Source organism: Pithys albifrons, chromosome 29, assembly GCF_047495875.1.
Source record: "Pithys albifrons albifrons isolate INPA30051 chromosome 29, PitAlb_v1, whole genome shotgun sequence".
Taxonomy (NCBI): domain Eukaryota; kingdom Metazoa; phylum Chordata; class Aves; order Passeriformes; family Thamnophilidae; genus Pithys; species Pithys albifrons.
This window is the reverse complement of record NC_092486.1, coordinates 2,431,028-2,454,547: the sequence shown is the minus strand read 5'-3', so window position 1 is coordinate 2,454,547 and position 23,520 is coordinate 2,431,028. Positions and strand designations below refer to the sequence as shown.

Genomic DNA, 23,520 nt, shown 5'->3' with positions numbered 1-23,520 from the left:
TATTGATTGGGAATTGGGGGGATATTTATTGAGAATTAGGGGGGTATTTATTTGGAATTGAGGGGGTTTATTGATTGGGAATTGGGGGGATATTTATTGAGAATTGGGGGGGGGTATTTATTTGGAATTGAGGGGGTTTATTGATTGGGAATTGGGGGGATATTTATTGAGAATTAGGGGGGTATTTATTTGGAATTGAGGGGGTTTATTGATTGGGAATTGGGGGGATATTTATTGAGAATTGGGGGGGTATTTATTTGGAATTGAGGGGGTTTATTGATTGGGAATTGGGGGGATATTTATTGAGAATTGGGGGGGTATTTATTTGGAATTGAGGGGGTTGTTTGTTGGGAATTGGGGGATATTTATTGAGAATTAGGGGGGGTATTTATTTGGAATTGAGGGGGTTTATTGATTGGGAATTGGGGCGATATTTATTGAGAATTGGGGGGGGTATTTATTTGGAATTGAGGGGGTTCATTGATTGGGAATTGGGGGGCTTAGGGGGGGTCTTTGCAGTGTAGCTGATTTATTTTCCTCCCCCACTCTCCAACAATCCAGTTCTTGTGAGTGCTCTCTGGTTTAGTCACGATTTATTTTATCAGCCTTATTCTCACCTTCCAATTTCAAGAGAGAAGATGCAAAGGAAAACTAAACTTTTTTTTTTCTTTCCCCCCCACCCCCCAACCCTGAAACACAGAAAAATTCAAAGCAATTGATCACCTTCAATGAACTTCAACAGATAACTGGAAAATACTTACCATTTTTAATGACTCAGGATAAAAGTGCATAAATCATTCAAATACATATTTACCCTTTATAAATGCACCCTTAATATGGAGTATAACTGAACTTAAGGTGTTCTAACTACATGGCAAACCCTTTCCCTCCTAATCCGTACATTGAAAGCTCTAAAACAAACTCAGCACCTCGTGAAAAAAATCCGATTCACTCGACCCCAAAGTGCCACCCACTCACTCACTCACTCACCAGTTGGGTCTTTGAGACTCATCTCAGTACCTGAATATTTTAATTGACACAAAAAAAAACCTGGGAGGGGGCAAAGACGAGGAGGGGGGAAAAAATTCCTACAGGAAGGAACCACAATGTCTGGAAAAGCTGGTGAGGGGGTTTGTTAAGCAGGAAAAATCCTCTACATCCTTTCACATGAGTTCAGACAAAGGGAGGGGAGGGGGAAAGTGAGGAGCAATCGCAGCAGGAATAAAATACCTCAAACTTGTCACTACATTTTTTGCATCATCTTTTCTTCCTTGTACAACCGGAGGGGGGGAAAAAAAAAATCCAAAAAAGGGGGTTCATTTCTACCTCTACATACAATAAGTTACAAGTTTATTTATTTAAATAATTGTAAAACATCTTACAGTTTTTTTTTTTTAAAGAGGTTAAACTATAAGCAAATACACACATACACCAAAGTTCCATCACTCGTGTCAGTTTGTCCTAGAAATCCTTTCATGCTGGTACCCTGTTTGTTGAATTGTTTTCTGCATAAACTAAATCGATATCTGAAAGGCTCCATAGAAAATAGAAACTTCAACTTTTTACCCCTACAAAGTAAAACAAATTTGTATCCAAAATACCAAGCTCGGAATAATTTTCGCCAATTCCTTTTTTTTTTTTTTTTTTTCTGTTTGTTTGTTGTTTTTTTTTTTTTCCTTTGAATATTTTACAAATCTCAGGAAGGTTTTTGTGTCTTCCAGGAAAGATTTTGCATTTCTGATTCCTCTCTGCCAACTGTTGTTCATCCTGGCTCTGGTTGATTCTTCTTTCCCGAGGTTGGAGGAGTTGATGTGGTTGTGTCAGAAACGTGAAACAGGTAAAAGATGCAACTTCTATCTTGTCCAATCCATAAAAAATGTTCCTTTTTTTTTTTTTTTCTTTCCATTTTTTTAGTTTTCCTCCTGGGTCAGGCTCTCCCCCAAAAAAAGAGCTTGTAGTGCTATTATTTTTTTTTTTTCCTTTTTAGTGGTCCATCACAATAAGTAGTTTTGTGCTGTAAAAGAAAAATGGAAAAAAAAAAAAAGAGGCAAAAAGGGGAAGAGGGAGAGGAGCAAAGGGGCCCCTTCCTTACATGGGGGGAACCACAAGGCCAGTCATGGCTGCAAAAGAAAAGGGACAGAGATGAAATTGTGGCAAAATGTTGTGGAATCAAAGGTGTTCGAGCCCTTCAGAGCAGCCAGGAGAGCAGAAGGGCCTGAGCTGGGGGTGAATCTGAGAGATCCACTGGCTTTTAATGGGCCTGTGCTGGGGGGAGAACTGGGATGGCAGAGCTGCCCATGGCACGGGCAGGGCCAAAGGGTCAGTGCAGAGGAGACTCCCCCAAAGGAAGGAATTCCTGCCTGGGAGGGTGGGATGGGAAGGGGTGGGATGGGAAGGGGTGGGATGGGATGGGATGGGATGGGATGGGATTGGATGGGATGGGATGGGGTGGGATGGGGTGGGATGGGGTGGGGTGGGATGGGGTGGGATGGGGTGGGATGGGATGGGATGGGATGGGACGGGGTGGGATGGGATGGGATGGGATGGGATGGGAAGGGGTGGGATGGGGTGGGATGGGATGGGATGGGATGGGATGGGATGGGATGGGATGGGATGGGATGGGATGGGATGGGGTGGGGTGGGATGGGTTGGGATGGGGTGGGATGGGATGGGATGGGATGGGATGGGGTGGGGTGGGATGGGATGGGATGGGATGGGATGGGATGGGATGGGATCAGGTGGGATGGGGTGGGATGGGATGGGATGGGGTGGGGTGGGATTGGGGTGGGATTGGGATGGGATGGGATGGGATTGGGATGGGATTGGCATGGCATGGCATGGCATGGCATGGCATGGCATGGCATGGCATGGCATGGGGTGGAATTCCCAGAGGAGCTGTGGCTGCCCCAACCCTGGAAGTGCCCAAGGTTGGAGCACCCTGGGACAGTGGGAGGTGTCCCTGACCTTGGCAGGGATGACACTGGATGAGCTTTGAGGTCCCTTCCAACCCCAAATTCCATGATTTGATGTGATCCAGCAATCCTGGACTCAAACCAGTGATGGCACCAGCCCAGCTGCCATCAGGGGGGTGTTTCCTGCCCCCTGATTTCCCTCCCTCTCTTTCCACCTGGGCAAGCAGAAATCTTGGTTTTCCTCTCCTCACTTTTGCCCCAACATTTTGCCATTCCAGGCTGTGAGTGCTCCAGGAAAACCCTCCCCAGGAGTTGCTGGGGGAGAAATTCAGGCAGGACTTTAAGATGGCACAGACAATGCCAGCAAAGGCTGATTGTGCCCTTGGCATTCCCCTCCTGCTGCAACTCCACCTCCTCCTGGCAACAAAGAGCAGTTTGGTTGGGGAATATTGCCTGGAATTCTCTCCTGCTTTTCCCCAGCTCATCTCAAGGCTCTGCTCTGTGCTCCTCTCTCTGCACACACCCCCAGCTCTGCCCATTCCCAGCCTATTCCCAGCCTGGATGGCTTTTTATTGAATGTTTGGGAGGTTTGGATTAAGGTCTTACACTGCAAGCAAAGCTGTAATTATTTTTGCCTGTATTACTATATATTGAATCGATGTAACTTTTCAATAAAGGTGGTTCAGTGCAGGACACTCCCTGATGAGTTGGGAATAGAGAAACCCTCAGTCATTATCCCACAGGGTCTTCTTTTCTTTTCCCTCTTTTTTTTTTTTTTTTTTTTTTTTTTTTTTTTTTTTTTTTTACTACTTGGAGGGAAATGGAAAAAGAATTAGAGATGAGCCTTATTGTATTAACCTTGACAGCTTGCAATTATCAACTGAAACACTTGATTAAAATTGTCACAAGGTTGGAGAATTTTTTTATAAATATATAATCAAACATGGATAGCACCCAGATGCTGTGGTGATGGGCACCTTTAATGGCTGTAATTAATAATGATCAGGAGCCTGGTGTGTTCCAGTGGCCTTTGAAAAGGCTCTCTTGGAGTGGGAAAAGATTTTCTGGAATTCAAACAGGGATTTGGGAACAACTGGGAAGGGTTTAAGTGCTGAATCATGGAATTCTGGAATGGTTTGGGTTGGAAGAAACCTCAAAGATCATCCCATCCCACCCCCTGCCAGGGGCAGGGATGCCTCCCACTGTCCCAGGGACACCTCCCACTGTCCCAGGGGCACCTCCCACTGTCCCAGGGGGCTCCAGCCTGGCCTTGGACACTCCCAGGGATGGGGCAGCCACAGCTTCTCTGGGAATTCCATCCCAGCCCTCCCCACCCTCCCAGCCAAGAATCCCTTCCCAATATCCCATCTAAACCAGCACATGGAATCATGGAATGGTTTGGGTTGGAAGAGACCTTCAAGATCACCCAGTGCCGCCCCTGCCCTGGGCAGGGACACCTCCCACTGTCCCAGGGACACCTCCCACTGTCCCAGGTCACCCCAGCCTGGCCTTGGACACTCCCAGGGATGGGGCAGCCACAGCTGCTCTGAGAATCCCATCCCAGGCCCTCCCAGGGAGGGATTTCTTCCCAATATCCCATCTAAACCAGCACATGGAATCATGGAATGGTTTGGGTTGGAAGAGACCTTCAAGATCACCCAGTGCCACCCCTGCCCTGGGCAGGGACACCTCCCACTGTCCCAGGGACACCTCCCACTGTCCCAGGTCACCCCAGCCTGGCCTTGGACACTCCCAGGGATGGGGCAGCCACAGCTTCTCTGGGAATTCCATCCCAGCCCTCCCCACCTTCCCAGCCAAGAATCCCTTCCCAATATCCCACCTAAACCAGCACATGGAATCATGGAATGGTTTGGGATGGAGGGACCTCAAAGTCCTTCCAGTGCCACCCCTGCCCTGGGCAGGGACACCTCCCACTGTCCCAGGGACACCTCCCACTGTCCCAGGTTGGTCCAACCTTGGACACTCCCAGGGATGGAGCAGCCACAGCTTCTCTGGGAATCCCATCCCAGCCCCTCCCCACCATCACAGAGAGGAAATTCTTCCTAAGAAAAATCAGATTTTTCTTTTCTACCATTAAAAAAGGAGCTCTTGTCTAGCCTGTGACACGGGCAGAGCTGCTAAAATTACCGTGCCAACAAATGAAAAATCAGTAGTAGCAACAGGAGCTATTTTTATTTAGTTAAGAGCTATTTAAAGCTTCTTGCCAACACTTCAGCTTTTCTTTATTTTGAAGGAGTCAAAATAAAGCCACTTTTATCTCTGCCAATAAACGGGGGGGGGGGGAATTGTACTTGATCCTTCTTTACATCAAATTTTATCAGGTGATAAATACAAATTTTCCATCTATATTGACATAATTTAGGTATAATTTTCTGGCTTAAATTCCTGTCTGGGGCTCTGGAATTATTCTGGTTCAGGCAGGAGCAGAATTATCCTGTTGGAAATTCTGTGGGAATTATTCTGTTGGAAATGACCCTGTGTTACATATATATATATATATATATATATATATATATATATATATATATATACACACACACACATATATACATATATATACACATATATACATATATACACATATATACACATATATATGTATCTATACATATATATATTATATATATACTGATATTTACTATGTATTTTATATACATTTCTATTTATAATACTATATATTTTCTACCAGCTCTCCTGCTGCCCCAGCAGCTTTTAAGCATCACCAAATCCTACCAAAATATATTTTAGAAAAAAAAAAAAAGCCCTCCCTGAAAACTGCTGGAATAAAGGGAATGTTAATCTGAGGGTGAAGCTGCACTTTGGGCTGGTTTTAATCCAGGTTTAACACACATGGAAGTTGTATTTTAGGTTTTCATCACTGCTTGGGAGCAGAATGGCATGGCATGGTCTGAGGGGCTGGTATTAATTAATTGGTAATAATAATAACTACTAATTATAAATAGAGAATTAGATAATGTATGTTAGTGTTTCAAATATCCTCATTGCAGTGAGTGGGGTGGAGATTGTCCAACAACCTGCTTGGAGCAAAAGATGTGGCCAAAGCCATCCCAAACATTACATTAAAGCCAAAAATTCCTTGTTTTCCGAGTCTTATGGGTGGGGAAATGGAGAAGTGATGTCAGACTCCTTCCCTGATGGCCTTTGGGAAGGAACCTGAACGTTTTTACTGCTTGCCCTGTGCTTTTGCACCTCCAGCACTATTTACTGATGCCAAAGTTTGCTAAAGAAGTGAATAAATATATGGTCACAGACCTTTTATTTATTGTGTATTTATTTTATGTTTATTCTATATTGCCAGGCATTTTTTAAAAATTTTATATTTCTATTTTTATTTTATTTTATAATTCCAGTTATCTTATTATATACTTATATTTATTTTAGTATATGTCTATGGGTAAGAAGCTGCTGCAGAATTCTCTAAGCTGCCTTTTAAAAATGTCATTATTTTTGTCCAGCACATTTAGAATTTCCTTATTACATAAACCAATCCCAGTTGCTGCAGGTCCCTGTGGGCCAGCTCAGGGTTTCTGTCACCCCCTCCCCAGCAGGTGTGATTTTTGGGGCTCATTTCCAGCCACCACTGGCTCTTGGCTGGGCTTGGCTTTGCTGTGATATCTCCATTGAAGGCTCAAGGAGCCACATAAAGGCTATAAATTGCTTTTTTATGGAGACTTGGAGCACATTTATGTGCTGCCCAACACCCCCCACAGCCCAGTTAAAAGCAGGAATCCAGCCCAGGCTGCCATTCTTATCTTGCTGCCCACATTTGGTTTGCAGATCCCCTTTAAAGGGGCTGTAAATGGGCTGTGGGGCTCAATTCCCAAGCTGAGCCTAAACCTGGCAGCGGGTTTAGTGCAGAGCTGAGTGTTAACTGGTGTTTAACAAGTCCCTGCAGCCTGAGGAGAAGCTGTTCCTCACAAAAGAGCTGCTGTTCCATGAGATTCTACTGGAGGGTGGTGGGAGTGGATGGATTTGAGGTGCCTCCAACCCCAAGCAGTGATTCTGTGTTGGGTCAGACCCTTCTGAGTGGAAATGAGGGTTTGGATTCTGTTTAAAAGCCACTTAGAAGATTTTGGGTGGTTGTTTTGTTCAGTTCCCCGGGCACATTCCCAGTGCTGAGCCCTGCAGTGGCAGTGTGGTGGCACTCAGTGGTGGCACTCATATGGTGACATTCATATGGTGGCACTCACGTGGTGGCAGTCATGTGGTGGCACTTACATGGTGGCACTCACATGGTGGCACTCACATGGTGGCACTCACATGGTGGAATTTGTGTGGTGGCACTCACATGGTGGCACTCAGTGGTGGCACTCACATGGTGACATTCATATGGTGGCACTCACATGGTGGCATTCCCATGGTGGCACTCACATGGTGGAATTTGTGTGGTGGCACTCACATGGTGGCATTCAGTGGTGGCACTCACTGGTGGCACTCATGTGGTGGCTCTCGTGGTGGCATTCACATGGTGGCACTGATGTGGTGGCACTCACATGGTGGCACTCAGTGGGTGGCACTGATGTGGTGGCACTCACATGATGGCATTCACATGGTGGCACTCACGTGGTGACACTCACATGGTGGCACTCAGTGGTGGCACTAACGTGGTGGCACTCACATGGTGACATGTGGTGGCACTCACATGGTGGTATTTACATGGTGGAATTCATGTGGTGGCACTCAGTGGTGGCAGTCACATGGTGGCACTCACATGGTAGCACTCACATGGTGACATTCACATGGTGGCACTCACGTGGTGGCACTCATTGGTGGCACTCATATGGTGGAATTTACGTTGTGGCACTCACATAGTGGCACTCAGTGGTGGCACTGCTATGGTGGCTCTCGGAGGTGGCCCTCAGTGGTGGCACTCACGTGGTGGCACTCACATGGTGGCACTCAGTGGTGGCACTGCTATGGTGGCTCTCGGAGGTGGCCCTCAGTGGTGGCACTCACGTGGTGGCACTCACGTGGTGACTGTGTGTACCCAGACCAGGGATTTTTCCTCATCCCTGGAGGTTTTGAAACTGAGCTTGGCCGTGGCACTGAGTGCCATGATCTGGTAAAGGGACTGGAGTTGGACCAAGGGTTGGACTCGATCTCAGAGGTCTCTTCCAACCCAACTGAGAAGAGAAGAGCAACGAGGCTGGAGAAGGGACTGGAGCACAAGTGCTGTGGGGAGAGGCTGAGGGAGCTGGGGGTGTTCAGCCTGGAGAAGAGGAGGCTCAGAGGTGACCTCAGCACTGTCTGGAACTGCCTGAAGGGAAGTTCTGGCCAGGTGGGGGTTGGTCTCTTCTCCCAGGCACTCAGCAATAGGACAAGGGGGCACGATGGGCTCAAGCTCTGCCAGGGGAAATTGAAGTTGGAGAGCAGAAAGAAATTCTTTGCAGAGAGAGTGCTCAGGGATTGGAATGGGCTGCCCAGAGAGGGGGTGGATTCCCCATCCCTGGAGGTTTTTAAGATGAGACTGGACATGGCATTGAGTGAGAATCCACCACATCTTGATCCAAACCCACTGGGATCACCAGCCCAGGGCACAGAGTGCCAGAGTGATCCCAGTGGAGTTGGATCAAGGGTTGGATTTGATGATCTCAGAGGTCTCTTCCAACCCAAGTGAGAAGAGCAACGAGGCTGGAGAAGGGACTGGAGCACAAGTGCTGTGGGGAGAGGCTGAGGGAGCTGGGGGTGTTCAGCCTGGAGAAGAGGAGGCTCAGGGGGGACCTCAGCACTGTCTGGAACTCCCTGACAGGAGGTTGGACCCAGGGGGGGTTGGGCTCTTCTCCCACACAACCAGCAATGGCACAAGAGGGCACGGCCTTAAGCTGTGCCAGGGCAGGTTTGGGTTGGATCTTGGGAGGGAATTCTTTGCAGAGAGGGTGGTCAGGCCTTGGAATGGGCTGCCCAGAGAGGGGGTGGATTCCCCATCCCTGGAGGGTTTGAAACTGAGCTTGGCCGTGGCACTGAGTGCCATGATCTGGTAAAGGGACTGGAGTTGGCCCAAGGGTTGGACTGGATGATCTGGGAGGCCTTTTCCAACCCAAGCCATTCTATGATTCCCATGGATCAGCCCATTCCTTACCTCGGAAGCCGTTGCCGTTGCCACTGGAGCAGGCAGGGGACGGGGACCCTTGGGGTCTGATGACAGGAGCAAAGGCACTCTTCTGTTTGACAGCAGGAAAGACGGACGAGGAGAATGGGAGGATGGAAGAAGTGCTGGAGGAGCCAACTGTGGGACTCGAGGACATCACTGAAAATGAAAAAAAAAAAACCAAAAAAACCCCAAAAAAGTGATTTTTCAAAATCGTAGAAGTTTGGTAAAACTGCTTAAAATCTCTGTTGTTGAGCACTCATTTTACCCCTTCAAGGTGTCTCATTTTCACGGGGATTAATTAGAGGAATTCTGAAGCAGAGAGGGGGTTGTATTAAATGGTTCAGACAAGAGTGCTCAAAGCTTCCAAAATCATGGTGCTTTCTGGAAAGGTGTGACCTCCACAGGCCATGGAGTGGGTAAATAATTAAATGTATGTTGTATATGGATATATAAAAAAACAGGATGAAGAGTTCATTTAATTAGCATTTGAATTCCTACTCTTAATCATATTTATATATATATATTTGTGTGTGTATATGTGTATGTATATATGTGTATATATATGAATATTCACATATATATGTATATAATTTAATTATTTATCTGCACCATAGGTTGTAATATGTGTGTACATATATCTATATATTATATATCTATATATATTATATGTATTTTTATATATATCTCTATATATTATATATCTATATATATTATATATTTCTATATATATATCTATATTATATATCTATATATATTATCTCTCTCTCTCTCTATATATATATCTATATTATATATCTATATATATTATATATATTTCTATATATATCTCTATATTATATATCTATATATATTATATATATTTCTATATATATCTCTATATTATATATCTATATATATTATATCTCTCTCTCTATATATATATCTCTCTCTATTATATATTTATATATATTATATATCTATATATATTATATATCTATATATATTATATATCTATATGTATTATATATATTTATATATATTATCTATATATCTATATCTATATCATCTATATTATCTATATCTATATTTCTATCTATCTATTTATATCTATATTTTATACACACAGTGTCTTGCCAGAGGGAAATCAAGGTATGAAAGGCAAGGACTTCTCATGGTAAAACAGAAATGCAGAGTTTAATTCCATCATTGTTCAACTCCTGGTTATTAAGGTAATTCAGTGTCAGAGGAAATTAATCCCCACTTCAGCTCTCAGTTATTGGTAATGGGTTCAAACTCATAAAAATCATTTCAAAGTGGCTTTTCCACAGGATTTGGAAAAGTCTCCTGTGCTAAAAGTAATGGCCATTTGCTTAATAAAGGTGCAAATTGTGCCTTGTTTCTTATTGTGGCTTTTGCTGCTCAGGGATCTGTACAGGGATATATTTATATAGTATGGAATATATAAAATTATTCATGATAGATAATAATATTTTTTTTTCTAATATATATAATGATGCATGACGGATAATATATATATTTTTTGAACTATATTACAGGTTCTACATAATAATATAGAATATATACTATATTAATGTAATATATGTTCTATACAATAATATAGAATATATATTATATTAATGTAATATATGTTCTATATAACAATATAGAATAAATATTGTTTTAATCTATTATATATTTTATATATTATATAGAATACATAACCTTACAACAATATCATATATAATATATAATACATACTGTATTACAATATTGTAGATGTAATATAATATGTAATACACATATACAGACATATACAATAATGCAGTATGTAATATATAGATATCAGATATAAAAATAATTATATAAAGATAAACCCCAAATCTGAAATAAATAACCCTGACTATTCCTCTGGTTTCCTCGCCAAAGAGAAACATTTTCACTGAAACATTCCAAAACTGTCCCCAAACCCTCCCTGAGCCCCTCCTTGGTGCACTGTGGGTGCCCCAAAGGCAGTGGGGAGGGCAGGGGGGCACAGGGGAGGGCAGGGGGGCACAGGGGAGGGCAGGGGGGATGGCAGGGGTGCACAGGGGAGGACAGCGGGGCACAGGGGAGGGCAGTGGGGATGGCAGGGGGGCACAGGGGAGGGCGGGGGGGGCACAAGGGAGGGCAGTGGGGAGGGCAGGGGTGCACAGGGGAGGACAGCGGGGCACAGGGGAGGGCAGTGGGGATGGCAGGGGGGCACAGGGGAGGGCAGGGGGGCACAGGGGAGGGCAGTGGGGAGGGCAGGGGGGCACAGGGGAGGGCGGGGGGGGCACAAGGGAGGGCAGTGGGGAGGGCAGGGGTGCACAGGGGAGGACAGCGGGGCACAGGGGAGGGCAGTGGGGATGGCAGGGGGGCACAGGGGAGGGCAGGGGGGCACAGGGGAGGGCGGGGGGGGCACAAGGGAGGGCAGTGGGGAGGGCAGGGGTGCACAGGGGAGGACAGCGGGGCACAGGGGAGGGCAGTGGGGATGGCAGGGGGGCACAGGGGAGGACAGCGGGGCCCAGGGGAGGGCAGGGGGGCCCAGGGGAGGGCAGGAAGGAGGGCAGGGGGGCACAGGGCATGGCAGAGTGGCACAGGGGAGGACAGCAGGGCACAGGGGAGGGCAGGGGGGCACAGGGGAGGGCAGGGGGAATGGCAGGGGGGCACAGGGGAGGACAGCGGGGCACAGGGGAGGGCAGTAGGGCTGGCAGGGTGGCACAGGGGAGGACAGCAGGTCACAGGGGAGGGCAGGGGGACCCAGGGGAGGGCAGTAGGGCTGGCAGGGTGGCACAGGGGAGGACAGCAGGTCACAGGGGAGGGCAGAGGGACCCAGGGCAGGGCAGGGAGGAGGGCAAGGGGGCACAGGGGATGGCAGAGTGGCAGAGGGGAGGACAGTGGGAAGGTCAGGAGGGCACAGGGAATGGCAGGGTGGCACAAGGGAGGGCAGAGGGACACAGAGGAGGGCAGTGGGAAGGTCAGGAGGGCACAGGGAATGACAGGGTGGCACATGGGAGGGCAGGAGGGCACAGGGGCCATACATCCATAGGGTGAGCCTGTGGGAGAGCCGTTGATGAAGCCTGGAGAGCCTGGCACGCCCAGGTTGCCCATGGGCACGTTGCTGTAGCCGTTCATGCTGTTGCTGGAGGTGCTGTAGTTGGACTGTTGGGGGGTGGAGCTGGAGGAGTAACCTCGGGGGGAGATGCTGCTGGTGTTGCGGATGTAACCTGGAAAACACCCGCCGGGAGACAGCCTGAAACTTCAACTCTGCTTAGATGGGCTGGGGTTAAACCCAGATCAGCTGAAACACTTTGGGGGGATCAGAGAGACTCAGTAATTGTGTCAGCAATAGGTAATGGGATTATCAAATAGACTCAATTATTGTGTCAGCAAAGTCAATGTGGTTATCAAATAGACTCAATGATTGTCTCAGCAATAGGCAAAGAGTTTGTCAAATAGACTCAACAATTATGTCAGCGATAGGAAATGTGGTTATCAAAAACACCCAATAATTGTCTCAGCCATAGTCAATGGGGTTATCAAAAACACCCAATAATTGTCTCAGCCATAGTCAATGGGGTTATCAAATAGACTCAATCATTGTCTCAGCCATAATCAATTTGGTTAGCAAAAATACCCAATAATTGTCTCAGCCATAGTCAATGGGGTTATCAAAAACACCCAATAATTGTCTCAGTCATAGTCAATGGGGTTATCAAAAACACCCAATAATTGTCTCAGCCATAGTCAATGGGGTTATCAAATAGACTCAATCATTGTCTCAGCCATAATCAATTTGGTTAGCAAAAATACCCAATAATTGTCTCAGCCATAGTCAATGGGGTTATCAAAAACACCCAATAATTGTCTCAGTCATAGTCAATGGGGTTATCAAAAACACCCAATAATTGTCTCAGCCATAGTCAATGGGGTTATCAAATAGACTCAATCATTGTCTCAGCCATAATCAATTTAGTTATCAAAAATACCCAATAATTGTCTCAGCCATAGTCAATGGAATGGAGTTATCAAAAATACTCAATAATTGTCTCATGGTCAATGGGTTATCAAATAGACTTAATAATTATGTCAACAAAGTCAATGTAGTTATCAAATAGACTCAATAATTGTGTTAGCAATAGGCAAATAGTTTATCAAAGAGACTCAACAATTATGTCAGCAATAGGCAATGGGGTTATCGAAAATACCCAATAATTGTCTCAGTCATAGTCAATGGCGTTATCAAAAACACTCAATAATTGTCTCAGCAATAGTCAATGGAGTTATCAAATAGACTCAATCATTGTCTCAACCATAATCAATCTGGTTAGCAAAAATACCCAATAATTGTCTCAGCCATAATCAATCTGGTTATCATAAATACTCAATAATTGTCTCAACCATAGTCAATGGAATGGAGTTATCAAAAATACTCAATAATTGTCTCAGCCATGGTCAATGGGTTATCAAATAGACTCAATAATTACATCAGCAAAGTCAATGTGGTAATCAAATAGACTCAATAATTGTCTCAGCCATAGTCAATGGAATGGAGTTATCAAAAATACTCAATAATGGTCTCAGCAATAGTCAATGTGGTTATCCAACAGACTCAATAATTGTGTCAGCAATAAGCAATTAGTTTATCCAAGAGACTCAACAATTATGTAAGTATTTCAGCCAGAGTTACTGTGGTTATCAAACAGACTCAATGATTGTCCCACCCACAGTCAATGTGGTTATCAAAAGTTCTCAGTAAGTATTTCCCCCAGAGTTCCTGTGGTGATGGGCAGGTGGTGCAGACATGGCACTGCCCAGCCTGGCATTACCCAGTGAGGCTGCCAGCCTGGGCTGGGAGCAGCTGGAATTGCAGTTCCCATTCCCTCTGCCCCATTGGGGTGCCCATGGGGCTCACCTTGGATGTCGCCCTGTGCCAGGACCAACTGGAATTTTGGGTTCCCTTTCACTTGCCCCATGGGGTGCCTGCAGGGCTCACCTTGGCTGTTGTCCTGTTCCAGGAGCAGCTGGAATTTTGGGTTCCCTTCCCCCTGCCCCATGTGGTGCCCACAGGGCTCACCTTGGCTGTTGCCCTGTGCCAGGAGCAGCTGGAATTTTGGGTTCCCTTCCCCCTGCCCCATGGGGTGCCCGCGGGGCTCACCTTGGCTGTTGCCCTTTGCCAGGAGCAGCTGGAATTGCAGTTCCCACTCCCTCTGCCCCATTGGGGTGCCCGCAGGGCTCACCTTGGCTGTTGCCCTGTGCCAGGACCAACTGGAATTTTGGGTTCCCTTCCCCCTGCCCCATGGGGTGCCCGTGGGGCTCACCTTGGCTGTTGCCCTGTGCCAGGAGCAGCTGGAATTGCAGTTCCCATTCCCCCTGCCCCACGGGGTGCCCGCGGGGCTCACCTTGGCTGTTGCCCTGTGCCAGGAGCAGCTGGAATTTTGGGTTCCCTTCCCCCTGCCCCATGGGGTGCCCACAGGGCTCACCTTGGCTGTTGCCCTGTGCCAGGACCAACTGGAATTTTGGGTTCCCTTCCCCCTGCCCCATGGGGTGCCCGCGGGGCTCACCTTGGCTGTTGCCCTGTGCCAGGAGCAGCTGGAATTGCAGTTCCCACTCCCTCTGCCCCATTGGGGTGCCCGCGGGGCTCACCTTGGCTGTTGCCCTGTGCCAGGACCAACTGGAATTTTGGGTTCCCTTCCCCCTGCCCCATGGGGTGCCCGCGGGGCTCACCTTGGCTGTTGCCCTGTGCCAGGAGCAGCTGGAATTGCAGTTCCCATTCCCCCTGCCCTATGGGGTGCCCGTGGGGCTCACCTTGGCTGTTGCCCTGTGCCAGGAGCAGCTGGAATTTTGGGTTCCCTTCCCCCTGCCCCATGGGGTGCCCGCGGGGCTCACCTTGGCTGTTGCCCTGTGCCGACTCGGAGATGCTGACGCCCAGCTGGCTGCCATAGGAGTTGATGCCCATCATGCTGCCGTGGGCAGGGGAGCTGGGCAGCGCGGGCAGCTGCCCGGGGTTGCGGGGCACACTGTACAGCGCCTCGGCAATGTCGGCCGCGCGTTTCAGCAGCAGGTCCTGCGGGGGCACAGCGTCAGGGGGCACGAGGGCAGGGGACATGGGGGCAGGGGCATAGGGACAGGGGCAAGGGGGACAGGGGCACAGGGGCAGGGGCACAGGGACAAGGGGGCACAGAGGGGCAGGGGACATGGGGGCAGGGGCATAGGGACAGGGGCAAGGGGGACAGGGGCACAGGGACAGGGGGCACAGGGACAGGGGTAGAGGGGCAGGGGAACGGGGGCAGGATAATGGGAGCAGGGGCACAGGGAGAGGGGCACGGGGGGCAGAAGCACAGGGGCAGGGACACAGGGACAGGGGAACGGGGACAGGGGCACAGGGACAGGGGCACAGGGGCAGGGGCGCAGAGACAGAAGCACAGGGGCAGGGGCACAGGGACAGGGGCACGGGGGCAGGGGCACAGGGACAGGGGCACAGGGGGCGGAGGGGCACAGAGGGGCAGGGGCTCAGCAGGGCAGGGGCACAGAGACAGGGGCACGGGGCAGGGGCACGGAGGCAGGGGCACAGGGACAGGGGCACAGGGACAGGGGCACGAGGGCAGGGGCACAGAGACAGGGGCACGGGGCAGGGGCATGGAGGCAGGGGCACAGGGACAGGGGCACAGGGACAGGGGCACGAGGGCAGGGGCACAGAGACAGGGGCACGGGGCAGGGGCACGGAGGCAGGGGCACAGGGACAGGGGCACAGGGACAGGGGCACAGAGACACAGCAGGACAGGGGTACAGGGGCAGGAGCACAGGGGCAGGGGCACAGAGGCACAGCAGGACAGGGGCACAGGGACAGGGGCACGGGGGGCAGGGGCACAGGGACAGGGGCACAGGGGCAGGGGAACGGGGACAGGGGCACAGGGGCAGGGGCACAGGGACAGGGGCACGGGGGCAGGGGAACGGGGACAGGGGCACAGGGGCAGGGGCACAGGGACAGGGGCACAGGGGGCGGAGGGGCACAGAGGGGCAGGGGCTCAGCAGGGCAGGGGCAGGGGCAGGGGCACGGGGGGCAGAAGCACAGGAACAGGAGCACAGGGGCGGGGGCACAGGGACAGGGGCACGGGGGCAGGGGCACAGGGCCAGGGGCAGGAGCTCGGGGGCAGGTACCCGGGGGCATCCCTGGCACCCCCAGCCTCACCTGGTTGTTGTGGGGGGTGCCATACAGCGCCTCCACCAGGTCAGCAGCGCGTTTGAGCAGCATCTCCTGGGCAGGGGCACAGAGGGGGCATTTGAGTGACAGCAGAGACAGGTTTGTGTTAAATCACAGGAAATAAATGGGGATATATGACCAATAAACAAAACCTTTAAATATGTAATAGGCAAAGAACATAAGTATAAATATGTAATTAATAAAAGAGCTATAAGGATAGAATAAAATAAATAAATAGGAATATATAACGAATACAAGAACTGTAAGTAAAGAATAAAATAAATACATAGGAATATATAATGAATATAAGAGCTATAAGTATAGAATAAAATAAATAAATAGGAATAGAAGAGCTATAAATATGTAATAAATAAATAGGTATATATAATGATAAAAGAGCTGTAAGTATACACCTAATTAAATAAATAACTATAAATAATTAATTAATAAAATATCTGTAAATATAGAATAAAATAAATAAGAATATAATAGATAATTAATAAAATAAAGGTAAATATATAGAATAACAGAAATTAATTAAAATACGTAATAAATATTGTAACTATAAATATATACTAAAATAAGTATAAATAGATAATGAATAAGATAACCATAAATATGTACTAAAATAAATGTAAGTACATAAGGAGTAAGATAATCATAAATATATACCAAAAGAAATATAAGTATATAATGAGTAAGATAACCATAAATATATAATAAAAATAGAAATATTTTTAAATGCCTGTCAATAGATAATAAATATATAATAAAAAACCCAGACAGTAAATAAAATGCCTGTATGTATAATAATTAAGAAGTGAACTAAACAAATACAAAGAGATAACAATATTGTTTCAGCCAGAGTTAATGTGGTTATCAAATACACTCAATAAATATTCCAGCCACTGCAAGGTGGTGCAGACTCGGCATCACCCAAGGGGGCAGCACCCCCAGAGGGGCTGCCAAGGGCTTAGAGAAAGATAATAAATATATCATAAATAAACAATCAAATTAAATCTGTGATGAATAAATAGATAGCTATAGATTTAGATATAGATATATAGATATATAGATATATAGATATGAATATAGATATATAGATATATAGATATATAGATATATAGATATATAGATATGGATATAGATATAGATATGGATATAGATATAGATGTAGATGTAGATGTAGAGGTAGAGGTAGAGGTAGAGATAGATAGATATAGATATAGATATATAGGTATAAATATATAGGTATAGATATATAGATATAGACATATAGATATAGACATATAGATATAGACATAGATCGATAGATCGATAGATAGATAGATAGATAGATAGATAGATAGATAGATAGATAGATAGATAGATAGATAGATAGATAGATAAATACATACATTTAATTAATAAAGGAAATGAATATAGATTTCGAATAAATCAAATAAGAATAATACAGAATAAATAAATAAAATACAGCCACGAGCTAATATTTCCTGCAGTGCTGCCCCTCCGCTGTGCGCTCGCCCAGGGTTGTGTGTGCCCACCCTCCAAACTGGGTGCCCTGGAGGGGATTTACTGAAGCCCAAACGCCGTCCGTGCCCGGGCAGTGCCCGCGCAGTGCCCGGCGCAGCTCCGGCCCTGGAGCTCTCCAGAGTCCTGAACCGGCGGCACCGCCGGCGCAAGGAGGGGCAGAAACCCCCGATGTGCCCCTTCCTGCTGCCCTTCCGAGGGGGCTTGGGCACAGACACAGAGAGGTGTCTGTAATCCAGAATATTCTGTTGCACAGACACACAAATAGGTGCCTGTAATTCAGAATATCCTTTTACACACAGACACATAAATAGGTGCCTATAATTCAATATATTCTTTAGCATAGACACACAAATAGGGGTCTGTAATTCAGAATATTCTGTTGCACAGACACACAAATAGATGCCTGTAATTCAGAATATTCTGTTGCACACACACACAAATAGGTGCCTATAATTCAGAATATTCTGTTGCACAGACACACAAATAGGTGCCTATAATTCAGAATATTCTTTTGCACACCCACAAATAGGTGTTTGTAATTCAGAATATTCTGTTGCACACACACACACAAAGAGGTGCCTGTAATTCAATATATTCTTTTGCACAGACACACAAATAGGTGTCTGTAATTCAGAATATTCTGTTGCACAGACACACAAACAGGTGCCTGTAATTCAGGATATTCTGTTGCACACACACATAAATGACTAATTCAGAATATTCTGTTGAACAGACACACAAATAGATGCCTGTAAATCCATATATTCTTTTGTACAGACACACAAATAGGGGTCTGTAATTCAGAATATTCTGTTGCACAGACACACAAACAGGTGCCTGTAATTCAGGATATTCTTTTGCACACACACATAAATGACTAATTCAGAATATTCTGTTGCACACACAAACAAATAGGTGCCTGTAATTCAATATATTCTGTTGCACATACAAACAAATAGGTGCCTGTAATTCAATATATTCTGTTGCACACACAAACAAATAGATTCCTGTAATTCAATATATTCTGTTGCACACACAAACAAATAGGTGCCTGTAATTCAATATATTCTGTTGCACATACAAACAAATAGGTGCCTGTAATTCAATATATTCTGTTGCACACACAAACAAATAGATTCCTGTAATTCAATATATTCTGTTGCACACACAAACAAATAGGTGCCTGTAATTCAATATATTCTGTTGCACACACAAACAAATAGATTCCTGTAATTCAATATATTCTGTTGCACATACAAACAAATAGGTGCCTGTAATTCAATATATTCTGTTGCACACACACACAAAGAGGTGCCTGTAATTCAATATATTCTGTTGCACACACACACAAATAGATGCCTATAATTCAATATATTCTGTTGCACACACACACAAATAGATGCCTATAATTCAATATATTCTGTTGTATCCACACACAAATATGTGTCTATTATTCAATATATCCTTTTGCACAGACACATCACTGAGGCTCAGAGATTACGGATTAATACAGAGGGCAATGACTCTGAAGGAGGAAAATATCTACACTGGACACTCATTTGAGCAGTAAAAGTTCCCAGACTGCTGGAAATGTAACACATGAAAATTTCGGGTAGCTGCGGGTTCTACACAATCCCATTCTGGTTTGGATTTACAATTAATTGCTGAATTATTTTCAGATGTGATTGTCATTCCAGACATCATTTTGCCTGTTATGAATTAGAAGTGGAAAACCGTCTTTATTGGAGTCAGTGAAATGCTTAAAAGTGTTTTACCTTTGCGAGTCTCTCCGGGTCTCCGGGATGTCTTGGGATGACCTTCTGCAGCCTTTGGAAACCGTAATCTATGGTGGGTTCATTCAGAGCTGAAAGGAAACCGTAACCCCCATCAGAGTGGATGGAGAGAGTTATTTAATTTATAGCAATCTGTAATACTTATTTTGTGTATATGTCTGAGGGATGGATAGATAAATAGATAGATAGATATAGAGATATATAGAGATATATAGAGATATATAGAGATATAGATATATATAGATATAGAGATAGATAGATATAGCTATAGCTATAGATATAGATATATATCTATATAGATATATAGATATAGATATAGATATAGATATAGATATAGATATAGATGATATAGATGATATAGATCTATAGATCTATAGATCTATAGATCTACATATATCTATATATATCTATATATAGATATATATAGATATATATAGATATAGATATATATATAGAGAGAGATAGATATATAGATATAGATATAGATAGATATAGATCTATATAGATATAGATATAGATATATAGATATATAGATATATAGATATATAATTATATAGATATAGATATAGATATAGATATAGATATATTTGAAAAATACGGTATATTGATTGATATAGATATATAGATATATAGATATATAGATATATAGATACAGATATATAGATATACAGATACATAGATTTTTATATAGATAGATATACAGATATATAGAAATAATATATATGAAACATATATGTCTTAGACATATATAGATATCCATAGCTTTGTATGGATCTGTCTCAAAAAGCGAATAAAATAATCACGACTTTTGCCCTTGCAGCTGCTCCAGTTCTGACTCTTCCCCACCTCTCAAAGACTGAAGGAATCCTTTGGAATTTTTGGGATGGGTATTTTTGTCTATTTGTTATGGATATTTTTATCTATTGTATGGATATTTTGTATGGATATTGTATGGATATTTTATTGTATCATATTTTATGGATATTTTTATCTATTTTATATCATATTGTATGGACATTTTAATCTATTTTATATCAATCTATAATATTTATCTATTTCTTTTATGCATATATCTGAGGGATAGATAGATTTGAGGTTATATCTCTATTATTCAGTATATTCTTTTGCATAGACACATCCCTGAGGCTCAGAGATTATGGATTAATACAGAGGTCGATGACTATGAAGGGGGAAAATATCTGCACTGGACACTCATTTGAGCAGCAAAATTCTCTGGTGGGTAAAGCAGGAGCTTCTGACCCAGCTCCTCAGTGAGCAGGAGCTGGCACAGCCCCGTTGGCATCACTGGCGGTGCCAGAAAACCTCACACACTTTGGGAGACTCTGCTGGCAAATCCCAGCAATGATAATCCAGTCTCTGGTTATCCCGACCGAGGCTCCAGTTTAAACGGGTGCAGAAAGCAACAGTGGGCTCTGTGCCCACGGGCGTGCCCTGCCCCTAACCCATTGCCAGTGGGCACCAGCACAGCCATGGGCACGTTTGCGTCCCAGTTCCCTTCCCCTTCAGCACAAACGCCACATTCATGCTGAGAATCCTGCTAAGAATTTCATGACACATTTAATAGGTAACATATGCGAGTCCTTTAGCACCTCCCTCCCTCAGTGCTGGATTCCTTCCTCTTGGATCATTTGTGGTTCTTTGGGGGATAAAAAAAATCCTTTTTCTTTTTTATTTTTCTTTTTTATTTTTCTTTTTTCTTTTTTTCTTTTTTTCTTTTTCTTTTTTCTTTTTTCTTTTCTTTTTTATTTTTCTTTTTTATTTTTCTTTTTTTCTTTTCTTTTTTCTTTTTTTTCTTTTTTTTTCTTTTTTCTTTTTTCTTTTTTCTTTTCTTTTTCTTTTTTCTTTTTTCTTTTTTCTTTTTTTTTCTTTTTTTTCTTTTTTTTTCTTTTTTCTTTTTTCTTTTCTTTTTCTTTTTGTCTTTTTTCTTTTTTCTTTTTTTTCTTTTCTCTTTCTTTTTTCTTTATTCTTTTTTCTTCTTTTTTCCTTTTTCTTTTTTCTTTTTCTTTTTTCTTTTTTTTCCTTTTTCCTTTTTTCTTTTTCCTTTTTTTCTTTTTCCTTTTTTCTTTTTTTTCTTTTTTTCTTTTTCCTTTTTTCTTTTTTTCTTTTTCTTTTTTTAATAACTGGTGACTCTGGCACAGCTGAAAACTCCTGATTGCAAGAGATGCTGATGGCACTTATTGAATCTTCCCAAATACCCTCAGCACCTTCCAGGAGAACCATCCCAGGCACCAGGAGAATGAAACTATCAAGTGAGACAGACTATTTCATTGATCCAGGTTCTCTGTTTGTCTGCCTTTGGTATAACAACATGAAGGTAAAAGGTCATATTCCCCACTGAGATACTTTTTATATTTACTTTTTATTAAATAATTATGGCATGGCACAAAGTTTAAATATTACGGGAGATAATCAAGTGGGAATTGAGTAGAGAAAACCCAGACCTGAGAATTTAGTCTTGGCTATACTTAGAATGTCTTTGCTCTCCACTGGGAGCCATTCTGGTTTGCTTAAGGAGTTTAATAATACACATTTCAACTGCCACAGAATCTACATCCCATCTGGGAAGAGGGTTTTTTTGGGGGGTGGGTTATTTGCCAATAATCCTGAGAATTCCAGGCCAATTCTCCCAAGAGTCTGTACATCATTATGTGCCATTTCTCTTCTTGATTACCAGTCTAATCATTCAAGCTGTACATCTTCAGCAAAGCCAAAGAAATGTGAAATATATAGGAATTCCAACCTATAGATGTACATAGTTCACCAAAAATAGCTAATGGGAATATGCAAAATGCTAATTCAGGAAGGAGAAATTGGCTGTTTTTCAACAACCATTTCTCCAATGGGTTGACATGGAACTTTTCATTCTGATGCTTAAACAGCAGCAAATCATTTCTGCACAAAGTTGAATTGTTCTGAGAACTCAGCCCTTCTGAGTCGATGTGGATGTTCTGTCTTTCAGCACAAAGCCTTTCTTGCAACAAAATTGCCTGCTACTGGTTTTAACTCATTAATGAAACAAAAACATCTCTGTGGTGAAATCCTGCTAAAAACAGAATTTGGAGGAGTAAACGACACCTTTCGAATGAAGGGCAAAGAATCCACCAGAAAGTTGCAGCAGCTCCCCCACAATTTCCCTTCCACTGAGGGCAGAGCTGCTGCTCAGCAGTGATTTATCTGATTGTTACATAGAAATGTGCCAAAATCACACCCAAATGCTTTTGTTTTCACACGTTCAGGCACCATAAAGGGGTCAGGCTGTTCATTATGCCATGGAAATCAAATCTCTGTAATGAAAGCCCCCCCTAAACTGATTCAGGTGCAGCAAAAATCCCTTTGGCAACCCCCAAATCTGGAGTTTCAGGCTCAGGGGGATTCCTGAACCTCTCAGGACATGGTCATGACATGATAGAACATCTGCAAAGCTGAGCCCAGTTTAGCTCAGCCCAGCCCTGCCCAGCCCAGCCCGCTTCAGGACAGCTCAGCCCAGCCCAGCTCAACCCAGCTCAGCCCAGCCCTGCCCAGCTCAGCCCAGCCCAGCCCAGCCCAGCCCAGCCCAGCCCAGCTCAGCCCAGCCCAGCCCAGCCCAGCCCAGCCCAGCCCAGCCCAGCTCAGCCCAGCCCAGCCCAGCTCAACCCAGCTCAGCCCAGCCCAGCTCAGACCAGTTCAGCCCAGCCCTGCCCAGCCCAGCCCAGCTCAACCCAGCCCTGCCCAGTCCAGCCCACTTCAGCCTGGCTCAGCCCAGCCCAGCCCAGCCCAGCCCAGCCCAGCCCAGCTCAGCCCAGCCCAGCCCAGCTCAACCCAGCTCAGCCCAGCCCAACCCAGCCCAGCCCAGCTCAACCCAGCTCAGCCCAGCCCAGCCCAGCTCAACCCAGCTCAGCCCAGCCCAGCTCAGACCAGCCCAGCCCAGCTCAACCCAGCTCAGCCCAG

At 45.0% G+C, this 23,520-nt stretch overlaps 1 protein-coding gene across 2 annotated transcripts in view; it reads right to left on the bottom strand.

The window, feature by feature from the left end:
• Positions 1–1,040: 1,040 nt before the first annotated feature.
• Positions 1,041–23,520, bottom strand: part of EBF2 (EBF transcription factor 2) — a 177,574-nt gene continuing 155,094 nt past the window's right edge. The window contains exons 11-16 of one of the 2 annotated variants that reach the window (XM_071579036.1): positions 19,555–19,643; positions 16,235–16,300; positions 14,932–15,109; positions 12,084–12,269; positions 9,034–9,201; positions 1,041–2,120 (exon numbers count right to left, since the gene is read on the bottom strand). In XM_071579036.1, coding sequence (XP_071435137.1) covers positions 2,089–2,120; positions 9,034–9,201; positions 12,084–12,269; positions 14,932–15,109; positions 16,235–16,300; positions 19,555–19,643 — 719 coding nt within the window. In that variant the 3' untranslated portion in view covers positions 1,041–2,088. The remainder of the gene's footprint in view (positions 2,121–9,033; positions 9,202–12,083; positions 12,270–14,931; positions 15,110–16,234; positions 16,301–19,554; positions 19,644–23,520) is intronic. The other variant, XM_071579038.1, reaches the window with a different exon arrangement.